This window comes from Larus michahellis, chromosome 9 (assembly GCF_964199755.1).
Source record: "Larus michahellis chromosome 9, bLarMic1.1, whole genome shotgun sequence".
Classification (NCBI taxonomy): domain Eukaryota; kingdom Metazoa; phylum Chordata; class Aves; order Charadriiformes; family Laridae; genus Larus; species Larus michahellis.
In genome coordinates, this window is record NC_133904.1 from 3,379,380 (window position 1) to 3,405,700 (window position 26,321).

Sequence of the window (26,321 nt, forward strand, 5' to 3'; positions counted from 1 at the left end):
TTGCTGACTTCTTGTTGTTGCTTCTTCCCAGTTCCTAGTGCTGCCCCTCAGCTGTCCCTGTCGAGCATGACTCCTGGTGACATCCGTGTGACATGGCTGCCGCCTCCTCCAGAGCTCAGTAACGGCAAGATAACGAAGTACAAGATCGACTACTGCACCCTCAAGGAAGGTGAGGGAACTGTGTGTTTTGGGGGAAGAACTTTATGCTGGTTGGGGAAGAAGGATGAATACATTTGATTCCTTTAAAATGGAGTCTAATCAAAGTGATCCATGCAGAAAAAAAGCAAGTATCCTGACCAGGCTGTGTTGCTCTATTGCTGAGTTTTATCTGGTTTTATTTATATTGTCAGACACTCTAAGAAGTCTTCAGCAGGGACAGTAACATTTACCTATGCTGGATGCGGCTGTTTCAATTCCATGTGTGCTTGCTTTGCAAATCCTTCTGGGTATTTGCTCTTAAAACCGTCGAAGCTCTGCAGCTTCTCACTTCCCAGGGTCATGGTTCTTACTAAGAGAAGGATGAGGAGTGTGATGAAGTGCTGGACATGTTCCCATGTGTTTGATCTGGGTTAGTAGTCTGTGCTGTGACTCCTGGCTCTTGGGTTTTTGCCCTGAGCTTGCACGTGGCTGTCTGGCATCGTAAAACCTTGGAAACGCTTGCGGTCCAGGGATCACACTCAGCAATATGCTGTTGCATAGCAGGGACAGCACTCCCAGCTGAGTTTACACCAGGTGAAGCTGAAAAGCAAGACCTCTGCATTCACCAAACAGGCAATATGAATCTTCAGCAAGACCAATTAGTTGTTACAGTGAAAATCCCAGGCCCTTCTCAGTTTAAATTTCCTGTTATCTCCCTTATGAACTTGGGTGGGCTGAAGAGGGAGTGATAAAACCTCAGTCTGCTTGGGTGAAGGTGTGAATTTTGCAGAAAGTAGCGCTGGTGGACAGTTCTGGTTCAAATTAAAGTGAGGATTTAAATACAGCAGGGAGAAGCACTGGAACATACCATCAGCTACCATTGGCTGTGCTCACGTTCTGCCGTCACATCAGCGGCAACAAGGTTTCTGACAGCTCCCCTCCGGGCAGGCTCAGCGGTGCTGAAGGCAACCTGCAGTTTTGAATGTGATGAAGGGGGTTGTCAGTCCAGGATATCAGCTCTGCCCAGTCTTTAGTTCTGGTTTTTCCTGGCGGCAAAGCCAAGCCAGCCCAATGCAGACCACGTGGGGGTAGCTGAGCTTTGTGGCTGCGCAGTTGTGTTTCCCTTTGACGTGGGGAAGCCACGTTTTCAGTGGTGTCTCCTTCGTTCCAGCAGATCAGGTTACCTCCATTGAAGTGGGTGGAAATGAGACACAAATCACTCTTTACTCGCTCCATCCCAACAAAGTATACAAAGTTCGCATCGCAGCCAGCACCAGTGTGGGCTACGGGGCCCCTTCTGAGTGGACTCAGCATCGGACTCCTGACAGAGACAACCAGACACATGGTAAGAGGCTGGGTGACGCCTGTGATTCGGGGTGGGGTGTGCAGGATATTGGGGAACTTAAGGCATGATTGGAGACGTTTGCTTTCGTTAGGGAATTATAACCGTTGGTTTTGGTACCCAACTTTATCTTTCTGTTGAGCAGCCCCTCTATGTCTTGCAGCTTACCTGGTCCTCCCTCCATGTGCAACTGTGAAAATTCTTAAAAAAGAAAGAAAGAAACAAGCAAACAAAACTCCCAAACCCCAGTGTTGACATTTGGGAGTGGACAGACAATTCTGCCAAACAGAGCTGAGCCCAAGCTAGACTCCAGCAGCAGTTAAAGATGGTGTTATCTCAGAATACCTTGAGAATTTCCCATACTGGCTTTGTGATGTTGTTTTTTCTTGTGTCACTTGGCTGGTAAAGTCAACAGTAGTGCATAAGTGTACCACCATGTCAAACAGGGGAGACATCCCACTCACAGGACAGCATTTCCTCACACACCTCCCTCAACACCAAGGACAAGGAGGATCCAGTAGAGCAGGGAAATGGAGACAAGTGGCTGAATGGTTTTCTCTTGTCTTTTCTTCTAGTTCCATTTGCCCCAACAGAATTAAAAGTGCGAGCGAAGATGGAGTCTCTCCTGATAACATGGCAGCCCCCAGCCAACCATGCCCAGATATCTGGCTACAAACTCTACTACCGACAAGTGGGCCCAGAGGAGTCCAGCGATGAAAGCCCTTTGGATGGTGCTGAAGATGAGAGCTGGGATGTAGGCCCCATAAAACTAAAGAAGAAAGTGAAGCAGTACGAGCTGACTCGACTAGGTTAGCTGGTTACATCTTAGCAGTTGGTGTGGAAAGCCAGGGTCTGTCTCTTGCACTTTGTAGCAGTCCCGGGATGCTTCCAAGAGGCTCAGTTATCTGCCTGACTGCAGATACATAGAACCGGGACCATGTCAGCTTTTTTTAAGAGCACCCAAAGTCATTTCTGGAGTGGGGCTCTTGGTGTTTGTTCTAAGCAGAGTTTAAAACACAGAAATTTTGGATGCCAGTGTAGCAGGGGATTGTATTTTTAATGAAGGACTACTAATATACTTAGTATACGCTAATAAGTGGACCTGAATCAATTAGGGTTTTTTTTATTGTGTCAGTATAATGAGTGCCTAGATTAAAATGTCCAGTCAGGACAATGATCTCTCTTGCCCTGTGTATTTCTGGAAGCTCCTTAATTGAATGCTATTTGAGATCTCTCTCTATTAAAATGCAGAGATGGGTTAATTCACAGCGTGCTAGTTTTGGGTCAGTATTCTCCTCCACTTTTTCCTAAGGGAAAAGTGGTAGAAGACTGAGTGTCCACGGCTGGAGAACAAGTCTGCACCACAGTCAGATCTCCCTGCCTGCCTAACTGCGCTTGGTGTTTTCCATAAGGGGTTATGTTTCTAACATCTGATCGTACTAATTAGTTGATTTGCCCATTGATACAGGATGGAGAGAGAGGAGAGAGTCATGGCAGATGCATCCTTGAAACAGGATTCTGCTTCTTAGAGTTCTTCCGTTCCCCGCTTCATGCTTCATCCCTGTTACTGCCCAGTGAGCTGAGACTGCGGGGCGAGTGTTTCTCATGCTGGTTCATCTTACACGTCTGGCATATATATTATGTATGGTGTAAAGGTCAGGCTGCAGCACCTGGAAAGACAGTATGTGTCATCGCTAAGTAGGTTTCCAGCCATGTTGCAGCCATCCTGCCACTGAGAGGGTGTTAACAGTTATGAGTTTCTCTGAAGAATTTAGGTCTGTAATTATTGTTCTGTGGAAACCACATGTGAACATCATCACGCGCTGCACTAACCACTGGCAAGTCAGTTAGCACAGGGACTTGGGATTGGGCTGAATTGGTTCCAAATGCTCTGGCATGATGATGCTGAGAAGGCTGCTTGTTCTTCTATAATTACTTCCTTAAATTTGGGCATCCGTCAAGCCCTAATGATTTCCTTATGATGTGGTGGTTGTGTATTGGCCATCTTTGTGTCAGGAAGAGAGTCTCGGGTTTCTTCCAGCCGTGGATGTTCTCTTTTCTCCCCCTTTCGCTGTTGAATGACATGCTCCTGCACGCGTACAGTAAAGGAAGAGGTCAGGAATCTGGCTGTGTGGAGAAAGGCAGGGGGTCTGGACATAAAACAAGGAGGAGGAGTGACTGGGATTTAGAAGGGTTTAGGTTTAAGGCAGGGAGCTACCCTGCGCAGGTACTTACGTCTGCATTAGGGGTTTGTAGGCAGAGTGGGTAGCAGTCTCGGGAAGGGTTGGCAGCCCTAATGTGATCTGCAATGCTGCACATTGGCCGATGGGGAATCAGCTGGGGGGAATTCCCAGCTCACGGATGTCTGCCTGGGAAGCGCAGCAGTGGAAATCCTATGATCCCTCTGCAAAAACAAGCAACCAAAATACCCAACACTGTCTCTTGAGAGCATCTCTTGATGTCAGGGTAAGGGGGCTGAATGTTGGTGAATGGTACTGTCTGGGGGGAGAGTGAAATTTGCCCAGGCTGGCCCATAGGAGGTGGGCTGTTGAAGAGGTGTCACAGCTGAAACTACAAGTTGGGTCAAGAGCTTGAAGAGATAAGAATAGAACAGAATATTCTTTGTTTACATAGAATAGAATATAATATTTCAGTTGGAAGGGACCTACAACAATCATCTAGTCCAACTGCCTGACCAGATTATTAAGGGCATTGTCCAAAATGCCTCTTAAACAGTGACAGTCATGGGGCATCGACCACCACTCTAGGAAGCCTGTTCCAGTGTTTGAAATGGTGTCGGGAAATCCCAGGATTAGGCACTGGCAATACAAGGCTGTAGCTCAGACATGGTTGCATACCCTGTCAGTGCAAACAAGGTCCAGCTTCCCCGTTGGAGGCTACGTCCTGCTGCAGCAGTCACTAAATGCCCCTTGGCTCCACGTCTCTGCAGTGTCACTGAAGCCAAGGCTCTGCCTCCTGTCCCTTGTCTTGGCTTGGGGTGTGGCCTGAGAGACAAAACTCCTGTCCCACTGCTTGTTCCTGCATAGCTCGATACTTGATTTCCTGATTTTTCCCTGTGTTTTTTTTTTCCAGGAGCACAGCAGGGCAAGAGGGGAAGCACTTTGTGGGGAGACAGCTGCTTTCGAGGCAAGCCTCAGACTGAGGTGGATGGGTGCGCAGAAAGCAGCTTTGGGCAGAGCTCCTGGAGCACAGTTACTCTTTATTCACAGTGATAGCACAACTATTACACCCGCAGAGAGCCCTGCCCGTGTTTCCTGTAACATCAGCCTATGTTTTACACTGCAGTAAGGGTCTTTGTGCTGGTCTGGTGCAAGAATCTTGTTTTATTTTCTCTTGCACTGGCTGGTCCTGCTACTGAAATGGTGCCAACTTTGTCCACCACCACTTCAGGCTTCCTCATCCTTTGCCTTTCTACCAACATCCAGCTTCTTGATTTTGCCTTTAGTCAGTCATGTCCCAACTATCTCCATTTGAGCTGTCTGAAATAAAAGAAGACTTTTCTCCCATGCTCGTGCTATCCTCTGGAGCAAGCCATGTCTCCTTAGAGCGATATTGCTAATGACATGCCTTGCATCTTGTCTGAGAGTTATGTGCTGAAATCCTGTGAGGGAGGTGGGCAGCTGTTCAAAAGCACGTAAGAAATAGAGCGATTTCGTGAGCCCACAAAATCAAAAAGAAGCTCTCCTGAACCACCAGGAGGGCTTTTCCCTGAGAAATTCTTATTCATTTCCACCTACGTTCTAGCAGTTTCTCTGTAATGGTGTGCAACTACCAGGGCCGTAATCTACATGAAAAATAAATAGTAAGGATCTGATCCTGTCTTCCACATTCCCATGAAGGAAGAGCGCATACCTCTGGGAGTGACTCCCTGGAGATCAGGGTATTTTCCCACTTAGAGGAAAGTATGGCACCTGGCCAACATGAACACCTTGAAAAACTGAATGAAACAACATATTTAGCGTATTGGATATATTACACAGTCATCCAGATTAGTGATTTGAAATGATCTGGACTAGATTATTCTGCTTATATTTAATGTATGATGGAATGCAGTGAAATACATCTGTTTTCATGCTGCCTACTAGCTTCTTGACAGCTTGATGGAGCTTTATGTCTGCATGTTCTAAGACCTTGAACATCTGGGCTTGTGTATAAAAATTGAAGCCAAGCCTCTGACTGAGAAATCCAAAATAACCCTCTTTTCAGAATGTGAATTGCTTGATCTTGTAGTAGAGCTCCTCTGGCTTCACATGTAAGTGGCTGCTGTATTGATCCTACCCAGGGAAGGAGATGGAGGACTTGTCCTTTCCTTCACTTCATTCTCCAACAGGAGCTGCCCACAGCTGTGTCACATCTGTGAGCTCTTCCCCATCGTTTTGGATCACACCATCTGCGATGAGCTCGTGTCCCAGTGAAGCCCAGCCAAACGCTCAGCCAGGAGACAGAGTGTGTGTGCTGGCGAGAGACAGGCTGTGGGCTTCTTTGTTCCACCAGGCCCGTGGTCTCAGCCGTTTGGAAGTTGAGCACCCTTTGGCCTCTTCCCCCTTGTGTGGATTTGAAGCACTTTCCTGCGGCTGGAGAGTGTGGAAATGCAGATCAGGCTGCCTTGGAGGCAGACAAAACTCTGTTTGCTTTTGGGATTCTTTCAGGGAGAAAAATGTGGCTGAACTGTTTTTATATTCTGAGCGCGAACATGTGTTGTGGAGCAGAGAAAGCCTTTGGTAATTGGTACCATTAGCCTCTGGGAGCGTAATCAGTGCAGTAATAATAAAATTGGCATCAATAAGAAAGGTTTTATTCTGCTTACGTTGTCTGGCAAAGAGAGCAGTGATCTATCAGGGCAGGGAATGAACAGGCACGTCCCAAATTAACAAACTTCATCAATGCGCTGCAGCCAAGGCAACCACAGGCAGTCTGGACTGCTCTCGCTGAGCTTCTGAATGGGCTGGCTGCTGAAGGGAGAAGCTGGCGAGTGTCTTATTTGAGAACTTTGTTTCGCACAAGTTGTTTCCTTGATTAAACATCTCCATGAAAATAAATCCTCAGATGTTACTTAACACAGCAGAGGAGTGTTTCAGCTGATGAAAGGCTGGAGGAAAGAGGAAGGTGAATTTTGGAGCAGGGCAGCAGAGCTTAGAGTCAGAGCATTGTGTCCTGCAGCCTAGTGTGAATCAAAGTGGGATGTTCCCCATAGAGTTCATAGCTGCCTGATGGGAAGGGTGTGTAAGGAGGACCCCCAGGTTTCTGGTGTGGGTTTTGTGTGTGCTGTTGCCTTTCAAATTGCAAATCAAGAAACTCTGCTGTGGAGGCAAAATAGTTGCTGTACAACAAAAGCTGACAGTGACTTAACAGGGCATGTGAGGACTTGCTGGAAGGAAGATCCTTACGGCAGTGAATAAATCAGAAAGGACTTTAGAAATGGGAGGTGCGTTTTGGAGAGGAGAGGGTGTCCACGCTCCTCGGGAATAAACAATGCAGTGGGGGAGAGAGAGGAGTCATTGTGCATATGTTTCTTTAGTAGTTTGCAAGGGAGAAAGATGAGGAGATACCAAGATGATGTGCTACAGGCCATGACACCGGTTAACCCTTGGTGTCTGGGGCAAGTCCGTTTGCTGCTGCTAATTTCTGTAAAAAGCAAGGGGAGAACTAGAGAGTAGCTGTGGCAATACGTGCACCAGTTGAGACAGTATTTGAATGTGAAAAGCCTGTAAGAGGAAGGGGGGCTCCCTGATGTATTTTAGTAAATACAACTCAGTTCAAGTTACTTTCTTGCATGGTGAGAAAAGCTGGTCAGATGGAAGAAAACCTGCCTAACTGGGGAGGGTTGGTAACAAAAATAACCCCAGACAAACCCTGATTGATTTTTCCAGCTCCTGGGAAACTCTATGAGGTGAAGCTGGTGGCATTCAATAAGCACGAAGATGGTTATGCAGCGGTTTGGAAGGGCAAAACAGAAAAGGCACCTGCAACAGCAGTAGGTGAGGAATGCCCTTCATTTGTTGTCTGTCTCTTCTGCTTGGCATGTGCCTTCAAAGGGAGGGTAGAGGTAAAGTTATGGAAGATGAACTTGAAGGACAATATGAAAATGGAGAAGGTCCCAATATAAGGAAACTCCCTTTGACAGTCATTGCAAATTGTATTGGAGGAATTATCTCGGGAAGGAGGGAAAGGAGTGGAATATCCCCCTTCTTGTTAGAGTTGTTCTTGTACTGAGGGTGGATGGCCTTCACTGTGTTCTCTCTGTCCCCAGTAGCAGCTCAGGGATGGTCTTGGAAATGCCAAATCACTTGGGTTTAATATCTAACGTTATAAAGATTTGAGAACATGAATTAGCAGCATGCCAGGCTTTTTGCAGTGTTATAAAGAAAGTAAAAGCTCTGAAGACCTGGGCTCCATTCCCAGCTCCGCCAGTCTGTTGTGGGATGGTGAACGGTCTGAGCTCCTCCTTACACTGGTGGGCCTGTCGGGTGGGTAACTTTGCAGCTGGCCTCCTGCGCTCCACAGTAGTACACCACCACCTTGGTGTGTGGATCCTCATTGTGATCTTTGCCACCCGTGAGGAAAAGCATGAATCGCTGCATGCGCAGCCGGGCATCTAGGCTTGCTCTGGAAGCCACCATATCGGTACAGGCTTCACAACCTAGGCCTTTTTTATTCCATGTTTTCTGTTTCCATGGTGGCTGTCTCTTACCTTACTGTCACATACGTCTCCACCTCTCTTTTCTCTTTTTGTCTTGCACTGTAGATCCCCCTGTGCAGAAGGGTCCTCCATTGCCTCCAGTCCAAGTCTATGCAGAGTCCAACAGCTCAACTTCCATATGGCTCAGGTGGAAGAAACCTGACTTCACTACAGTCAAGATTGTCAACTACACTGTGCGCTTCAGCCCTTGGGGCCTGAAAAATGCCTCTCTCGTTACGTACTACACAAGGTAAAGCGGGATGCTATGGGTTCATCTGCCGTGTATTGCTCCTGTCAGGAATTAACACAAGGCAGGAGGAACCTTCATGGAAGTTCTGGTGCTGAGCAAAATCCTGGGTGTTTCACATGCTGGAAAGGTCTGCCTTGGTCACAGATACATTCAGAGCTGGTGAAATGTGGCACTGAGACTTGTCCATGACTTAAATAGCAGGGGATCATTTACTGGCTGCTCATTGCATCTTCTCTGCTCTGATCGGACCTTACATGCTTGTTTCCCTGTTAATAATAAAGCCAGGTGCAATTATGGCCATTCTCAAAGCGTTCATGACTTGTGAGATGTTCCTCACAAGTTTGGGTTAAAAATTGCTAGAGTTTTAGCTGTTATAATAATTTGGGGATGTATTTTAGATCTGGATTCCTGTGCAGGTTTTCAGCCTATAACCAGGCTGTGTTTTCAAGTTTTTCTCTGCAAGTACCTCAAAAATGGTCCTGGGGGTTGGGGACTGTGCTTTGTAACTGGGACCTGAGTGCTCTTCCATTCACATGACTGCAGGTGATGAAGCTCTAGATGAAAAATCAAATACTGTAGGACTTAGGATAATCTCTTACAGTGCTCCTGGTCGGGTACCGAGGTGGCAGTCAGTAGGAGAACCATCTAGCGTTCATGGCCTTGTGAATGTGTCCTCTTTCGGCAGCTCGGATGAAGACATTCTCATTAGTGGGTTGAAGCCCTACACTAGGTATGAGTTTGCCGTGCAATCCAATGGCGTTGGCATCGATGGACCCTTCGGCAGTGTGGTGGAACGGTTCACGCTTCCTGACCGTGAGTATTTATGGGAATTGAATGCTGATATCTCATGGCTTTTCTTGAATCTCTATCAAATCCCTCCTAATGTGCCCCTGAGAGATGTGGTGATCTCAGATCACCTCCAAGCTCTGCCCTTCATCTTCAATGCTGCTCTTCTTATTTCTGTTGTTCATGCTGGGTCTTTTACATGTCTTTTCCAGGTCCCTCAACTCCTCCATCTGACCTGCGGCTGCACCCGCTCAACCCCTACGCTGTCCAAGTGCACTGGTGCCCCCCTGCTGAGCCCAACGGCATCATTGTGGAGTACCTCATCCTGTACAACGCCAACAACACGCAGCCTGATGACATGTGGACCTTGCTGACGCGAGAAGGTGAGCCTCCTCGAGGTACTGTAATACCCCACCGGATCCTTCTCCTCCTGCCGCCTTCCTTGCCTATGGAGCCCTGGTTATTCAGTCCTCCTGCCCTGATTTTTGCCTCACTTTGAGCACATAAACATTCAAGAGCTTATGCTGCCAGCTTTCTTAGAGTGTGTGCTAGGCCTTGCTCCTGGTCATTTAGGAGCATCCGGGGACACGGCTAGTGAGAGACATGAAATCATGTGTGTCTGGGGCTGAAATAGCCATTATTATCCAGCAAACGTCCTGCAGATACAGGCTGGCAGGCAGTAATTCCTAGGAGAATGTATGCCAGCAACACCACGTGCACTCTGTGTCATCAGCTCTTTAAGCAGCAAGTTTGTTAAATCCGAAGAGGTGTATGAATTACCTCTTAAAGCCCATGACACAAAATCCCTCATTTCTGAGGGTCCAACAGAATTTTGCTGCAGCTTTGCTTCAGCCTCTGAATACTCTTGAAACTGCGCATTTTAAACCTGTTTTGACTTGCCTTTGATTAGGAAATATCTTCAGCACTGAAGTGCATGGCCTGGAAAGCGATACCAGATACTTCTTCAAGATGGGAGCAAAGACGGTCGTGGGATCTGGTCCCTATTCAAATGTTAAGGATGTGCACACCCTCCGGGAGAAGTTGTCTGGTATGAATTTCCCCTTTGTCCTGGTGCAGGAAGTGAGTTGTGTTTCTGAGGACCACAATTTGTCAGCAGCAGCGTTTCTGTTTGCCAAGCAGTTGCCTGATGTCACCGCGCAGGCTGAGAGATGTGACTGTGTGTAGGCCAGTGCAGAGGATCACGCCAGAATCCTCAGATGTGCAGCTCCACAGGCCCCGGGCAGCTCCAGAACCCATCCCACAGAGCTTCATCTCTCTTCCCATCCCAGCTCCTGTGGAAGGGCACGTGCAACCTGCATCTTGCTGCTTTCTGTTAGCCCTGTGTAGCGTGAAATTAATGAATGTGCATAGATGTCAGTCTGCTTTAAGCTGCTCTAAATTGTCATGGCCAAGTAATGTTCTTCCTTTATGTGTATAGAGGCATCGCCTATTGGTTTCAGTGAAGCTTATGCTTCTCTGAACGTAAGATAATTTGTACCTTCTTCCTGCTAGCAGCTGAAATAACGTATATGTCCTTCCCCTGCTAGATGTTCTGGATATCCACTCTGTCACGGGAATCATCGTGGGAGTCTGCCTGGGGCTGCTCTGCATCCTCTTCTGCATGTGTGCCAGCTTCCGCAACAGCAAGCAGAGGTAGGTGTCACCTCGCCTTTGCGGGAGGGAAAGGAGGCTGATGCGGAAGGAGACAAAAAACACCGTGAGCTTCTTCCCCGTGTTCAGCTGGCTGTTTGGGATGCAGTATAAGACATCAGTTAATACAAAGATTGAGTCTTGGGAGTGCGAGCTAGCTAAGGAACATATTTAGTATGATCTTTTCACTGATTTGTTTTCTCAGTAGTTTGTCTTCAATTTGCATTGTTAGACTAATAGGTTTTTTTACAGAGAAAAAAAATCAAGAAAAGGGAAAAAAATACTATTTGCCAGATTATTACCTGTGTCTGTGAGTGTGGGCAATATTTTGCTTCTGAGGCTGGACATCCGTAAGGATGTTTGGAAAGGATTGGACTGAGCCCAAAGCCCTCGGCTCTCTCAGCGGTCTCAATCCAGCCACAAGCATTTGGAAAGACCATGATCAGAAAAGAGCTTATTAGTTGTTGAGAAGAGCTTTGAGCTGGCAGCAGATCTCAGGACTAGTAACAAGAAACTTCTGAAGTCTTGTCCTAATTTGGCCACCAAACCTTTATGTCCTGGTGCATCTCTAACCTGTAAAACAGAGATGACAGGACTGACACAGCTCCCCACGATCAGGGGTTAGAGAGCGCTTGCTGGACCTCTGTTGTCTGCTGCCCAAGTGATCCACTGGCAAGGGGAGGGCTTGGCATCCAGAACTGTGCTTTGTATGAGCTTTAGGGTTAGTGAAGGTGGTGAAGAGACGCATCTGGGGAGAGGCTACTGCAGCAGAAGTTGTAACTGTAGATGCGGATAGAGTATCCCCTTCCGCAGGAGCAGCAGGGCAGGGGCTTGGGCCTGGTCGCTTCCACAAAGACAGGCTGAGGACCCCCCGGAGTGGGTCACTTTCTCTGGCAGTTCATGGCTATTGGGGGACAGAGGAAAGTGAGGCTCACAAGAGATGTCAGCTCTTGCTTGTTTTCCCTCAGGGAGGCTTTGCCAGGCCTGGATTCCCAGGCAGCTGGCAACCACACTTACTACCACCGGAGCAGGCAAGGGGTGGCAGCTCCCCGTGCCACCTCGGATTCGCATGAGCTAGAGTCCCTCATGTCCCCGCTCCCAGAGGATGCACCCATGCCCCTGGGGGACATCGCAGAACTGACGGAAGTGCACAGTCTCATCCACACAAGCCTCCCTGAGGACATCGTCCATGGGAAGAGGAAGGTAAGGAAGGACCCATGCGTGTGATGGCTGGGCTCCCGCCCTAGGCAAGAGCCTTTGCTCGGTCTGTCGCTGCTGGAAAGCCAGGGTCTGATCTTGTCCTGGCTCTGCGAGGTGCTGTTAGTCCTGGCTGCAGGCTGGTGCCGGGCAGCCATGCATTTCCTTCTGTAAAACCGACTGGCTCGGTCTTGGCTGTCAGATCTAGGTTTGGGATCCCTGTGCCATCTACCACCCCTTTTCACCTCCTGGGACAGTGACCCTTCATCCCCAGAGAAGCAGTTACCAGACTTCCTGCTGCAGAAAGCTTCCCTGTTCCTGTTGCTCTGGCATATAGATGGTGTAAGAAAGTGTGATGTTCAGAGTAGATGCTCTGCTTTCCAGGATACTCTTTTGCTTAGAGTAAAAGGAGCTTTGTCCATAAATGATGTGTTCACTGGAGTACCCTTGAAAATACAGAAGAGGTGAAATTGTGTTTTATTTGTGAGCCTTATTTTTTGAAGTAGTCTTTTCCTGCCTTGCTTGGTTTGCCTGACATTGCATTGTCTTTCACTCCTCCCTGTCCATTTCCTCTCTCAAGCTTGCCTGAAACATTTCATTCCATTAGGGAACCTTTAATTGGCCTAATTTAGTTAATCTGTTTATGTCTCTCTTTGTAGCCCAGGGAGAGCATGTAAAGTAATTAGGAGGTTCAGTAAAACAAATGTATTGTGAGCGCATGGGATTTCACGTTTGCATCCATGATGCGCTCATGTGTCGCTGGGGGAAGGTGAGTTCAGGATACCTGGCTCACCACGAGACCTGTCCTTGCTGCTAGTGGTGGTGTAGGTATGATCTTCTGGAAGTGCAACATCTTCTGCTGGCTTTAATAGTCCTGTGAGCTGAAGCCGTGCTCTTGGCCATCCCGAAGTGCCACGGCAGATGAGCCCTCAGCTGAAGGAGCAACAGTTTGCAGCCAAGCCACATCTATGGATTTCGGTGGAATGTATCTGCCTGTCTGGACCCAAGCCGAAGAGTGTGAGGAATTTCCTACAGCTCCTTCTGTTAAATAAGGAACAAATGTTTTCAGTGATGTTGACCTACCCTGAGAACAGGTTGCGGTGGAGGGAAGTTCCCTCCCTTGGGAGGCCTTTCTGGGAGCAGCATAATCCAGATTTTGCTTCCAAAGCGGCAATCCTATCTGCAAAGGTTTATACAAAGATTTTCATGTGTGCAGAGCCAGGGCTGGAGAGGGCAGTGCCAAGGCCTGGCTGCTCGGGGCTTAGCCTGGGAGTTTGGGGCACCCAGCGTCTGCAGCAGAGGCTGGCAGCGTCTGGCGGCAGAGTTATGCTCAGAGATCAGAGCTTCGGGGAGAAGGGTGATTTTGGCTGTAGTGTCTCTGCCTCTCTAATTGGATGGGAAAAAGCTACCGAGAGTTAAATTCAATGAGGATTTTTGCCAGCAGAATAAAGAGCTTGTTTTTTTGATGGATGTGGATAGGGAAGCAAGGATCACCGAGGAGCAGCTGCATGCAGCCACCCGGAGAGCAGTGTTGTCACCTGTGCTGCCTGGTGAGGATGACCTGGCAGGTGAAGGAGAGCTCAAGTGGTGGCCGGGAGCAACAGGCTGTTGTTGCTGGGAGTAGGCACTGGAGGGAGATGTGCTCCCACGCAGGAGGCCCTGCTCCCTCCACTGCCCAGTTCCTGCTGGAAGTGCCACCTGAGCCAGCCCCGAGTACCGCTGCATCCTGCCTGTACTCTGACATGTATAATCAAGGGTGAAAAGACTCAGGCTAAAAACATCTTTATGCTGCAGTTGCCAAGAGGCCATGTGTCCGGCTGGCAATGGGATTTTTACCTGGCTGGGTGGGCAGGGAGTTGGGCAGGTCTCACAAGCATGGCTGGAGTGGTGCACGCGTGCCTGGGCTCCTTAACAGATGTAAATCAGAGCTAGGGGTGTGTGCATCTCCCTCCATGTAGACAAAAAGCCAAGGCACAAGAGTGCGTTGTAGGTTCCTTGGGTTGTTCTGTGTGCTGCAAATAGCTTCTTCCAGTGGCCATTTCAGCTAGGCTGCCAGAAACCCTCGGAGACCCCGCCTGGAATGGTGTGTTGCTGGGAGCTTTGTACCCACCGCGACTAGCTGGTTTGTTGCCTTCTCTTTTCTTCTCTCATGCTGTGTGTGGCTGGGGCTGTGAAAACCCACAGAAAGGAATGTGGTGGAGCCACAGGAAAGAGAGAATCCTTGTGGGAGGAAATTTCTGGTCCGGCCTGGCAAGAGGAAGCTCCCCAGGGTGCTCCAGGTCAGGTACTATCACTTGTAGTCCTAGTCAGTAAAAAGAGAGAGTGAGAAACGTCTGAAGATCCCTTTTATTTAACAGCATATCATGTCACCACAAAGCTCAGGATGTTGGCTGGGACAGACTGCTAGTCGGATGCTGCTGCCGCTGTTGGGCAGGTTTGTATAGCTGTGATGCCAAGGAACTGGCAGCTCCAGGCCTGCGTGACCTTCTCCAGTTGCCTGCTAGGCTCTCCGTCCTCAAGTTACGCTCCTGAAACTTGTTTTGTGTTGGCTGGGTAGCACTTGCCATTAGCAGTGTCAGTGATAGCTGCTCCCATGCTTGTAGGCTCTTCACGTGCTGGCTCGTTACTTTCATGGATTATTCTTTATTGGTTTTATTCTTATGGCAGCCGGAGGCTCCAGTGGAGACTGGAGGTTCCGTGTTAGGAGATGTACAAGCACAAAGAAGGGACTGTCCCTGTGCCATAAGCAGTCAGAAGTGAGTGACTGTCATATTGCAGGTGTGGAGAATGGTGAGACCGAGGGCAAGAAGTCTTTAACAATGCTGAGACGTGAACCAACTCCTGCAAAGAATCTCAGGCAAGGGTTTTGAGTCCCCTTGCATGTTTTCAAGTCAAGATCACCAGTTCCTTCGAATGTAGGGCTGTGATTCCTCTTGAGCCGTTACAAGAAATGCTGGGGGTACAGGATGGTGCACGTGGAAGGCAGGACATTCTTTGTGCTGCTGGACAGCCCGCAGGAGCCCTCTGGCCACCCTGCCCCTGCTTGCAGGACAGCAAGGTGCTGCTGCGGCTGAGCTGTCGGGATGAGGCCCCTCTGGACAGCTGACAGCTCCATTAGGCAGGAGTACGCTCGGCCGTTTAGTGGGCCCTTTTCCTTCCTTTCTGTGTGTTTCCCAGTGGTCACACATGAGGATTTGTAAATACACTGACAAGTGATTTTCCTCTCTTACTATTCCCCTTTCAAGTGACCCCCAAGCTGATGCCCTCAGTAGCCCACATTATAAATGACAGCGTAATGCACGGGCTGTGGTGATGCAGCTCTGCTTCCCCTGACAGATGGACTGAGGATGATAAAATGGCTCTGCTCCAGACATCTCTGTCACTGCTGCTTTTGGGCCAAGCAATTTAGGGGGTGGGGGAGAACGTTAAAAAGCATCTGCTTTCCATGGAAGACTTCAGCTTTTCATTGAATGAAGCCAAACCCAAGCATTTTGGCTTGGAAATGTTTGCCATTATGCTTCTTGCAAGCTGGATCCTTCCTTGCTTTCTACCCCTGTTCTTCCCTGTGGGCCTCCTCCCCACTAGGACTGCGATTCCCGTGAAGCATCCCCATGACACAGCAAGCAAAAGCTGTAACGCATCAGGGAACTTGGATCTACCCGGGTTGTTTGTCATTTTCGTGTTGAAATTTTTCTGAATGGAAAAAAAAAAAAGTCCCAATGTTTTCTGAAAAGTTTTAGATGAGAGCTGCGCTCCCGTGGATAGCTAGCAGAGATTCTCCTTTTTCTGGTGGGGGAGAGGTCTGTGTTGTGTTCCATCTTGTTTAGAGGCACCGCGGTGGGCAGGGATGCCTGGATGTTGGCGTGGCACGGAGCTTTCCCACTCCTGGCTGCTGTGGTGCTGTTCAGCAGTGACTCCTTTCTCTCTGAAGTGACACCCTTAAAAGCTAGGCACATCTGAAACGTCCCCAGTCTTGTTCCGCACAGGATTTCAAGCTAATTTAAATAACCATCCTCATAAAACAGGGAAGGTTTCAAGATCAACATTTCCTACACGTTCATTCTCAGCTCATATATTCGCATGAAATCACTACTTGTCACTGAGAAGGTAACATGATCTAGGCACATTTTTACTAGTCGGAGTTTCTATAAAAAGGCTAAAATGAAAAGACTTGTTTGCTTTGATAAGGATTTAGCTGTAATGGAAACACCTTTTGCTGGAAGATGTTTTTATTAGTTTTCATTCTTGTGTTTGCAGTGAATTGACAAAGGGATTTTTCCCCTCTCTAAATTAGTATTAGACTGACACTCCTTGCCCTCCTTCCTCTATTGTAAAAACCAAAGGAACACGTCCTTGTCTTCCTTCAGCCATTCACTAGCCCACCTCGAGTAGAAAGGAACAGTATCATTTATTAGAGCAAAAGATACTGCTTAAAAAAGCAGAGAAGCTATCAGGCACACAAGACCTTCTTCAGGTCTGTGATGAAAACAGACCTAGAGTTAATTGCCGCTGCCCAACCTTGGAGACTAAGCCCCAAGAGGGATTTATTTTATTTTTTTTTTCCCCCCTCTCAAACATAATGTGCTTGAACAACATGTGGGATATAGGCCATGTTGTATGGCTCATGGTTTTTTCTGTTTGTTGAAAGTTGCAAACTGGTACAAAACAAGTTTGTTCTTCGTTGCAGCCAATTTCAGCCAGAGCTGAACAGGCTGTTCCCAGAGTCATCAAAACCTATGTAAACATGGCAGATTGACATTTCCGCTAACAGATGGTCCTTTGGGGATTGCAGTAGAGCTGCCTGTTTCTTTCCACATTTTTTGGTATTCACAAGATGCCTGCAAGAAGGTTTTCAAGTTTGCTCTGTGTGTGTGTGTGTATGCGTATGATGCTCAGATCATTCTGATGGCAAATATGCATGTAAGCATCTATAACAGGACACACATTTGTGTGCATGTGTGCATATTTGTGTAGGTTCGACGCTGAAATTTCCAGGCAGTATTTGCTCAGTAACGTATGTTCCTTGGAAAAGGCACAGAAGCCATCAGTCAGCGATGTAGCTGCAGAAAGCCTTTCAGATGGCAGCAGAAGCAAATTGAACACGTTCCTCGAGTACTCGCATGTAGTGATATTCCTTATTGTGAGCTGTGTGTGATCGCTTGGTTGGTTTCTTGCTATTAAAGTGTAGTTTAATGATTGTCCACTTAGAAAGGGAGCAATTAGGGAATGTTCTTGGCTCAGAGTATATTGTTGAGGATTGCAGAGAGAGGAATGGCAAAGGTGCTGCCTCCAGCATCCACTTCTAAATTAGCGAATGCTTGATATCCACAGCGCTGGGTTTGGACATCGCTGTTCTGCAGGGTGCTGTCATATAAATGAGGCCCTTTACTACTTGTTGTCTCAAGGTTTGATCCTGAGGCAGCAGCAAAGCTCCTACGGCTCGGCGTTCGCACTGGGATGTCACCGTGCTCTGCCTCTCGCCAGGTGCTGAGCCCCTTTGGCACTGAAGTCAGGGTGGACAGAGTGCTCGGGAAAGGCTCAGGCAGCTCTTGAGCGCATACATGAGCGCTTTAATGTGCCTTCTGCCAGCACCGACAGCATGAGGTAGCATTTGCTTCTTGCTAAATAGCTGACTTAGGAATGCCTGGCTCACATACAACATCTGGTCATGTATTTCTACCTAATTTCCAGCCAGATGGACCGAGGCACAAGGAGGTCAAATGACTCACGCAAGGTCAGGCTGATGTCAGAAATCTCCTTGCCATCTCGGCTGGACTCGTGCTACGTTGGCTGTTGTTGGAGTAGATCTGGCCTGTGTAAGTAGCGTCCACATGTGCAGCGCAGAAACCTGTGTTTCTCCTGCCTGACAGTGAGCAATAGGTGGTTAGTGGGTTTGAGTAGATGTGCCGTATATCATCACCCTGCACAGCCGTCATGCTCACACCACCGGTATTCTGTGTGCACAACCACAGTTGTGGCAGGTCAGGATTTTCTCTTCACTTCAGCATTGTGTCATCCTCTCACTTCTGTCCAGGCAATGTGTAGCATCTGTGGAGTGATCCCAGAGATAACTGGCTCACGTATTCCTTAAATCTGAGCGCACATGGGTGTGTGTATATATGTGTGTGTGCAAGTCAGTAGCAAGGCTGAGCTCAGGTATACGCAGGACAGCCCAATAAAATCAAAACCTGGAAAGAAAATACTTTTCTGCCTGTGAACTAATAGTCTGAGCTGTTAAATAACTTCAGCTCTTAAAGGCACACATTTCCCATACACAGAGGTGTGCATTCAACAGTTTATTGCAAGGGGAAGCTGAGAGAACCCAGAACAAATTGCGTTCAGCCCATATAATTTAATTAGATCTACAAACAAGGTAACACTGGTTGCCCAGGGGACTTAAAGCTGAGCTAAGAATTGCTTGGTGGTCTGTTGCAAAAAAAGAAAAAATTAAAAAAAATAAGGCCCCCAGTTTTGTGCCTCTGTGTTGGTGGGGAATGGCAGAGTGTTTACCCAAGCCCTAGTTTAGAGCAGGAAATCTGTCTGCTCTGCAGAGCGAGCAGTTTCACGTTGTCTTCAGCTCTTAGCGGAGCACACGTGCCAGCGGAAATAGGTGAGGGTCCTTCTCCACACCGCAGAGCATTGCTTATGCCAAAGCAAATACTGTAATCATTCTGCTCTAGATTCCCACCATCCCAGCTCCTTTCAGCTTTGCATTATTTTTCAGTAGGCTCGTGCTGCTCTGGGTTGTTTGCAGCTTTGGGGGGAGTTGATTTCAGTGGACCTTTAAGTGATGGCTCGTGTCATGATGTACCTGTTGGCCTAAGACTTTGAGAATCAGTGGAAAGCCCACTTCGGTTGTGAACCATCTGGCAGCTTTTATCCACTTGCTCTGCACCAGACCGTGTAACAGAGCAATAAAGCCTGTTGTAATGGGGTGACTGTGCCAGTCCGTTGCAGCGAGCATCTTTATTTCGATGCCATCAGAAGTGAGCTCCGCGTTTAACTTACATCTTCTAACACCATAGTATTTTCCCCAACTCGAAACTCCCTTTTTCAAGCTGCTTCTTGTTTCAGGTGTGTGAGGATAAGAATCTCTTATCTGTGATAATTGGATCTTTTCTCCTCCCAATTTTCTTCTGCAGTCTTCATGGAATAAATCAGCTAACCAGACCTGGACAAACAGCATAGCCAGATACGGGGACGCTATCACAAAAGAGCCTCTCTCTGCTGTGAACGGATCACTGAAGCTCCCTTCCAGCGCCGGACAGAAGCTTTTGTTACAAGCTCTGGTTTACGATGCCGTGATGGTGGGTGTCTTCAGTCATTTATTGACTTGTGTATTCTGATGTGTTTTTTTCCATTTATGCTCCCCATCTCCCTTTCTCCTTTCTTCCAGCACAGGAGACAATGTTTTCTTCTCCGAGCTAGCTTTAGTTGGCTGATCATGGGCTTTATTTTTTTTCCTGGATACAGGAGTGTATGCCAGCGAGACTGATGGGATTTTACTAAAAGGTGTTTGTTTTTGCCAAGCATTGCTTAAAGCCTCAACTCTCCCCTGATTGTCTGTCTTGACTCCAGCCAGCCCTTGAGGGCCTGTGCCACGGGCTTGTTCTTTTAGTGGTGGTCAAGTGGGCTCAGATAGTTCGGTTGTCGTCGGGGTTGTGGCAGTCCCGGTTCCTGAGGACCCGGAACGGGGCACGAGGAGTCTGCTTCGGGTCTTTGCAGCAAGCAGCCTGCTGACTGAGTTAGGAGCTGCAATGCTCAGCACAGTCCTTAAGGTCTACAGTGTGCTCGCCTGAAGGAGGTATTGCATTTTTGCCTGTAAAAGGAGTCAAAGATCAAGGGTTGATTTAAGCTTCTTCTCCTAATAGGGTAGAGCAATTTCCACTGCACTTGTCTTCTTTATGGGGGTGCACAGGCTGGGAGGAAATCCTGTTTCTGATACGGCTTCATTGGAATAAATACGCACTCCCGTGTTTGGGAGAGTTTGTACAAGGATCGTCTCTGTGTCACAGTCTCAGCAAAGCAAGCTGACATCTGCTCAGATTCACTCTGTACCAGATTTCTTTGGTTATTGTTTTAAAAAGTTCACCCCCCCACCCTTCCCCCCCCAGCAAATACTTCTGCATAACCTACCTATATTTCCTTTCCAGATAGTAGTGTGAAAATCAATTATACACAGGATGTAATTAACGTTGTGGATAGAGTTAAGACAATGTTTTACAATCCAATTACAGGGCACTGTTTACAGCACAGCTTACCCATCAGAGTTTGTCAACAAAAGGAGAAAAGTGTTAAAATATGTAAATGATGCACAAAGTTGTCTTCAACAGAAAGTGCAAATTACACGTGGGATATCTGGCTTCCATACTTTGAATTGTCGTCTTGCTACTAAATCACACTCAGCCCAGAATCTGAGCACTGATTGCCTAGAGAGCTTTTTGTGAGCTCCCAAAATAATTTGCCTGTTAAATTATTGAATGATAATCTAGCAGAATGACCTGCTTGTTAGCCAGGCTTGTGGAGACCTGTACCCCGAACTGCACTTAAGCACTGCAGAGGAGAATCAGTTGGTTTCTTTTTGAATTAAAGTGCTTGAATTTACACCAGCTTTTGCAAGCTGTGACAAGGGCTCTAATGAACAAACATTTTGTAATACGTAGCCAAAATTAAAGCAGGAAGGCGAAGGGAGCCCTGGTATGTACTGTGGCTCTGTATCATGAGCTGTCTCAGAAGCCAGTTTTCTAGACCGCTGACCACTCGCCCTCCAGAAATCTTGTGCTTAGTATGGAAACAGACTGGGGGGTTGGTGGGTGTTGAAAGTTGTGGTCTTCGGCAGAGGCTTGGAGGAATGGTTGCTCCAGCCTGCCAAGAAACCGCCGCCAGATCACTTCACTCCCTTGGGACTTGCTTTCCCAAATGTAAAATAGGAATAATGATCCTGAGGTGATCTGAGATGCTTCTTAAGGCTTCAGCTCTGAGAAGCGTATCAAGATAATGCTCAATAGAGCACATGTACATCCCATTGCACTTTGTGGGATTTAAAAGGAATACATTTCAGTGCTTGGTTGGGTCACAGCCTCAATTATCTGAATTTCATTCACTTTAATTTTTTTTTCTTTTTAATCCCCCTCCCCCGTTTGATAACAGAATGAAGCAAAGAAAAACCATCCACCAGCCAGCCTCCACCAAGTGGAAGCAGAGGTCATCGTCCATTCTGATTTTTCAGCCTCTGACAGAGACTACGACTCCCAGCTGCACACTCTGGAGAGTGAAGAGACAGAAACTGAGGACCAGGAGCCTGAAGAGCTCCCCTCCGGAGAGCTGGCTCTTCCCGGCTCTCCCAGCACCCAGCAGGATGCTACCCAAGTGTTGGTGGGCTGCACGGGCGATTCTGAGGTTCAGACCCAGAACGAGCTGTTGTGTACCGACAGAAAGACTAACAAAACAGAGGCCATTTGCATCCGTGGGCTCACCAATGGCTTCCACAGGCACGGGGAAAGTCTGGATTCAGTGGAGAGCGGAGAGTCAGACTCCATCCAGGAAGCCAGGGGGGATGTGCAGCCAGGCAAGTGCCAATCGCTTTCCCCGGCCCAGGAGGAGGCCACCCTCTGTAGTAACTCTTGTTTAACCAGTTCATCCTCAGCATCTGAGAACATGGCATGTGTCCACAATCATTAAAGAGTGAACTAATCTGATTTTGATCATGGGAGAGCTAGAAGCACTAGTAAGGGCCTGTCCCTGTGAGGTACTGCATGCCCTCGACTCACTGAGCCCAGCAGGAGCTAAGAAGGTGCAGCATCTCACCAGAACAGGATTCGGACCCGTCAGCTGTACATATTGCCTTCAAGAAGTCAACAGGTAGATTGGTAAGGGCCCATCTTCTTCCCGCTGAAGCTGGTGAGTAACTTGTTTTTTGTGGGAGCAGGATTGAGCCATCTGCCAAAGTCTGACGTGAAACCACGGCTGGAACAGAGCCTTCTGCGTTAGACTGGGGCTGTCACTTCGCTGTAGTCCTCGAGGTGACTGGCAAGACATCTTTTAATGCTGGGAAGAGGCAGGGTACACCGAGCGATTCTTCTCAACTCTCTCTTCACCGGGGAGCGCCTTGGCACTACCTACTGCCTGCAGCGTTGGGATGAATTTTGTCACAGGAGTCCCACAAAGGGGTGGAAGCCAACCCAAAAAAATTCAGTGAGCTGTAACCACCAACCTTTTCTGCCCTCCCGTGGTTAAAAGGATTATAAGGCTCTCTTTGTACGCTACCGCAGTAACTATTACTAGCAGGCTGATGTAGTGGCCTTTTATTACACACTCTACGAGTGCCTCTAACAACTTGTACTATATAGAACCTTCTTCAGTGTCTGGGTCATTTCACCAACCTGGACTTTGTTTTACGTAGGTTCTTGTACCTAATATTTTAGGTACACATCTGTCCTTTTAATGTACAACATGTATTTTTATTTCCTTGGAACATCTTTATATTATTTAATTTTATAAAGTGGAGTAGCGTGTGGTATAGAGTAGCATTTTTACTACTTCTCTCTCTCTTTATTTTTTTCCTCCCTAACAACACAACTACCTCATGTCTGTTGGAGAAAAAAATAGCAGTGGATCTACTCTTTTGTTATAGTCCATTATAGGTTTTAACTTATTCTTATACTGCCTTTTTCTAAAGAATATGTTTGCACTGGTTGTTGACTCTTTTCTAATGCATAGTGCTGCAGATCTGATGTCTCTCTTGCTTTATTTCTAAGTATTGCTGTAGGACACCTTCCCTACAGCTGGAGAATTGGGTTGTGTTTCTCTGTAGGACTGTGTTTTGCAGGAGCTGGCCAAAGGCGGCTGCCTCAGCTGGAGGGATGTTGATCCATCCTTCCTTAAGAAGCTCATACTAGCGAAGAGAAAAAAGAACCAACAATTGCAAAAGTAACTTCTGATCTTGGGGACATCCATTTCTTTTTTTTGTGCCCAAGTGGAGACATCTCACATGATTTTGATTTCCAGAGAGCAGCTCTCGGCTTTCTCTAAGCAGTGGACTTGCTGAAGGCTTTGGATGAACAAGTGAAATTTTCCAGTCACTTCCAGTCCTGGCCAAATTGCTTTGGGTTTGTTTTTTTTTTAAAGACCAGAGCACCACCAGAGCTTAAAAATTAAAATCAAATATTCGCTCTTGTACCAGTCAGTCTGGGTTTATTACAGATAATGTTTGAAGATCATCCGGTGACTCTTGCTTGCTGACACTGCTTACTGCTGACATGTCTCTCAGCCTGGCCTGCTGGTGTGGGGTGAATTTTTTTCTGCCTTGTCTTTAGCCTGTCTCTGCCCTGTTCCGGGCTTGCAGAGTTTGACTGTGAACGCTACAGATTGGACCAGCTCCTTGGGGGTAACAAAGATTGGTAATTCCGCTCATTGGTTTGGTAAATGTTCTGCTTTCCTGGAGGATTCAGACATCTGGCCATTTGTTTATTAAAAAATGAGGGAAAAGATGCCCATCTCCCTTTTTTCCTACCGAAATTCCCCCAAAACTATACGGGGAGCTGTGTGCTGATCTGAGGTCCTGTAAAAGGCTTTAGACTTTGTTTTTTATGGTGAAATCTGGACTCAGATACCACTGCTTGCAGCAAGGAGAACCTTGCCCTGCCAGTATCCTATTCCTGGCTCTGTTGTGAAGAGCCACAGTGTGCCCTGTCTTTGGAGCTGAGCTGGACCAGCCTGTGTCCTTGCAATGCTCCATCAAACCCTGTTAGCTCCGGCTCTTCAATAGAGGAGTACCACCAAGTCTCCATGTACCCTGTTGGGAAGGATACTGGAACTTCCACCTCTCCCCATCCTACAGTGTCTCCTCCCAGTGTGACACACCATTCTGGTAAATGGCTTTATTTCCACTCGTTGCTCTTGCTCTGTTACTCCAGCTGCTGCTCGGTATCTTGAGGAGTCTCAGAAATACCATTCCATGCTCCGAAGTGCTGTGACTCTGAAGGCCGTGGCACAGAGACTGGAAATCCGTGCCAGTGAGCAGGCTAGGCAGGAGTTAGTGAGCGTGCACTGCCAGAGCGAGGAGCTAGAACAACAAGAAGTCATAACTGGGCAGAGGAAGTGCATAATTAACCTCCAGAACTCACTGCTACAAGACTTTGAAACTAGTGACTTAGCATGGTTACAGATAAGGGAGTGAAGTGTTATTGCAGGCAATAAGGGCAATTCACAGTTATATGGGAGCGGGTGCAATTGCAGAGGTATAAACCCTCCAGCTGTGGGGTGTCGGGCACCAGCTGAGGGGGGGGGAGATTTCTGCAGCTGGACCTCAGTTTGTAGTTAGTTTCATGGAAGAGTCCTTGCCCTTCCTCAGTGACAGAACAGATCCTGTACAAGCCACATTCCCGCTGCTGTTGTGCAGAAGGGGAGAGGGACACTTCTCCAAAAAGCTCACTCCAGAGGAACCCCCGGTGACTTCCTTTCAGCTCCTAAACCACCTGCCAGCATGACAGTATGCCAAAGGACCGCTTTCACTAGGCATCTCGGCTGCTGGAGGCCGTGCCAGGAGGAGTTTGACCGGCAGCAGACACAACTGGGGCACTGGAGTTCTCCTTGTGGGCCCCTGTTGTGACACAACCTGGGGCAGGTCATGTACCATCCCTGAGCTTTCCATCCAGGGGCCTGTGGGGATGGAGCTTAGTCCAGTGGCTGATTTAGGAGCGTGCCACAGTTTCTGGGGCGCTCCTTTGTTATACGCACGCACTGCTTTGTCCGTACTGATTTTAGCAGTCGCATAGCTATGGGGTGAGCATTGCTGATCTGCCTAAAAGCTGTCCCTGCCTGTCACTGAAGCCAACACAAGCAGGCACAATGTGGCATGGTTGGGTCACCAACCCTGGATCACCTTGGGCCAATCACTAAATCACCAAAGTAGTTATGTGCTCCAAGAGCTTTGGGGGAGATGCAGCAGAGTGCAAACAATTCTACTTACGCATCACAAAAATACTTTGTCTCCTCAACGCTGAGGCTTACTCTGATCTCGTTACACCCCACCGAATTGTACCAGCATGTGAAACGGGCAGCATTTGGATGTCCAAGTACTGCGGTGGCCGTGGAGTGGTATGCCAGACCTCAGCTAGAGCAATCCAGGCAGTTCCCTCGGAGCCAAGAGGTCCCCACTGACCGGCAGCAGCCAAGCTGTTCCCTGTACAAAGGAGGCGCGTCCAGGCAGGGGGCTGGCTGTCCTTAGCTGACTCGGCTGTACCCCAGGTCCCTCCTGTCCTCAACACACGTGGGACCTTTCTAGTCTCAGCTAGAAATGATTGGAAGAAGACAGATAACACACATTTTATGTGTAAAGCTGAAACAACCAGTGCATATATTTTTTTATCATGAAATAAGCTTTCTTGCAGGTTTCTCACAGACACACAAACTATCGGTACCTTTAATTACCCATCATACTTAATGTTCCTACACATCGGGCTCCTTTCTCCCTTTTCTTCCTTTTGGTAACACTAAAGATTATTGCTGTTCAACTTTTTGCTGGTGTATATTGTTTTACATTGTTAAAATGTCAGGTTTGTCTCACTGGCATAATTTTGTAGTACTAATGTTACCGTTCGGCTACACAACTGTATATTCCCCATGCTGCTGCGAGAGTCACAGTTCTCATCCTTTTATTTTTTTTAATTCCTTGTTACGTGAAACACGTGACTCGGATAAAAATCTCTTTCAACTTTTTGTTGATTTGATTTCTTACTTAACAGACAGCGCAGTTCTGGTTTAAATAGCTCAAATGAGTTAATTTATAATCTAGGTTTTGAGATTTTTTATTTTTTTTACATTACTAGCTAACAATCCTGAGATCAGCCCATGAAATACGCTGTGTAAGAAAGCAACCGTTTTAATAGAGTGCTATATATGTTTTTGATCTCATTAGAAATAGATGTTTTGAAGGGATCATCGTGTCTTTTCTAATCAATACTTTTGTTAGAAAAGAGGTGTTTAGTCCAGCAGAAATCTACCATCTAGTTCTGTTATTGTATTCCCTTGCTTGTATTTTAAAATTAAATTTTGTTTAATTTTCTACACAGTGCATAAGGATGTGTAACCAGAACTTGATCTCGTTTGAAGATTGTGTCTGTGTTTGGTTCCATGCTGTACTTAATTATAAATTTCTTTCTTCAGAGACTGTTCTTACTCCACAAATACTCTTTAGTGTTAAAGTGTAAGAAGACATTGTCCTTATATTCCTTAACTAATGGGTTATTAATAAAATA

The 26,321-nt window shown here is 47.4% G+C and overlaps 1 protein-coding gene across 1 annotated transcript in view; it reads left to right on the plus strand.

The window, feature by feature from the left end:
- The window catches only part of LOC141748768 (immunoglobulin superfamily DCC subclass member 4-like), a gene marked incomplete at its 5' end in the record, with an annotated part of 49,484 nt that extends 23,163 nt beyond the window's left edge, over positions 1-26,321 (plus strand). Inside the window, 12 exons of the mRNA XM_074601326.1 lie at positions 32-169; positions 1,310-1,483; positions 2,056-2,289; positions 7,372-7,479; positions 8,247-8,430; positions 9,116-9,243; positions 9,429-9,599; positions 10,127-10,264; positions 10,764-10,869; positions 11,835-12,069; positions 19,206-19,370; positions 21,214-26,321. Coding sequence (XP_074457427.1) covers positions 32-169; positions 1,310-1,483; positions 2,056-2,289; positions 7,372-7,479; positions 8,247-8,430; positions 9,116-9,243; positions 9,429-9,599; positions 10,127-10,264; positions 10,764-10,869; positions 11,835-12,069; positions 19,206-19,370; positions 21,214-21,744 — 2,312 coding nt within the window. The remainder of the gene's footprint in view (positions 1-31; positions 170-1,309; positions 1,484-2,055; positions 2,290-7,371; positions 7,480-8,246; positions 8,431-9,115; positions 9,244-9,428; positions 9,600-10,126; positions 10,265-10,763; positions 10,870-11,834; positions 12,070-19,205; positions 19,371-21,213) is intronic.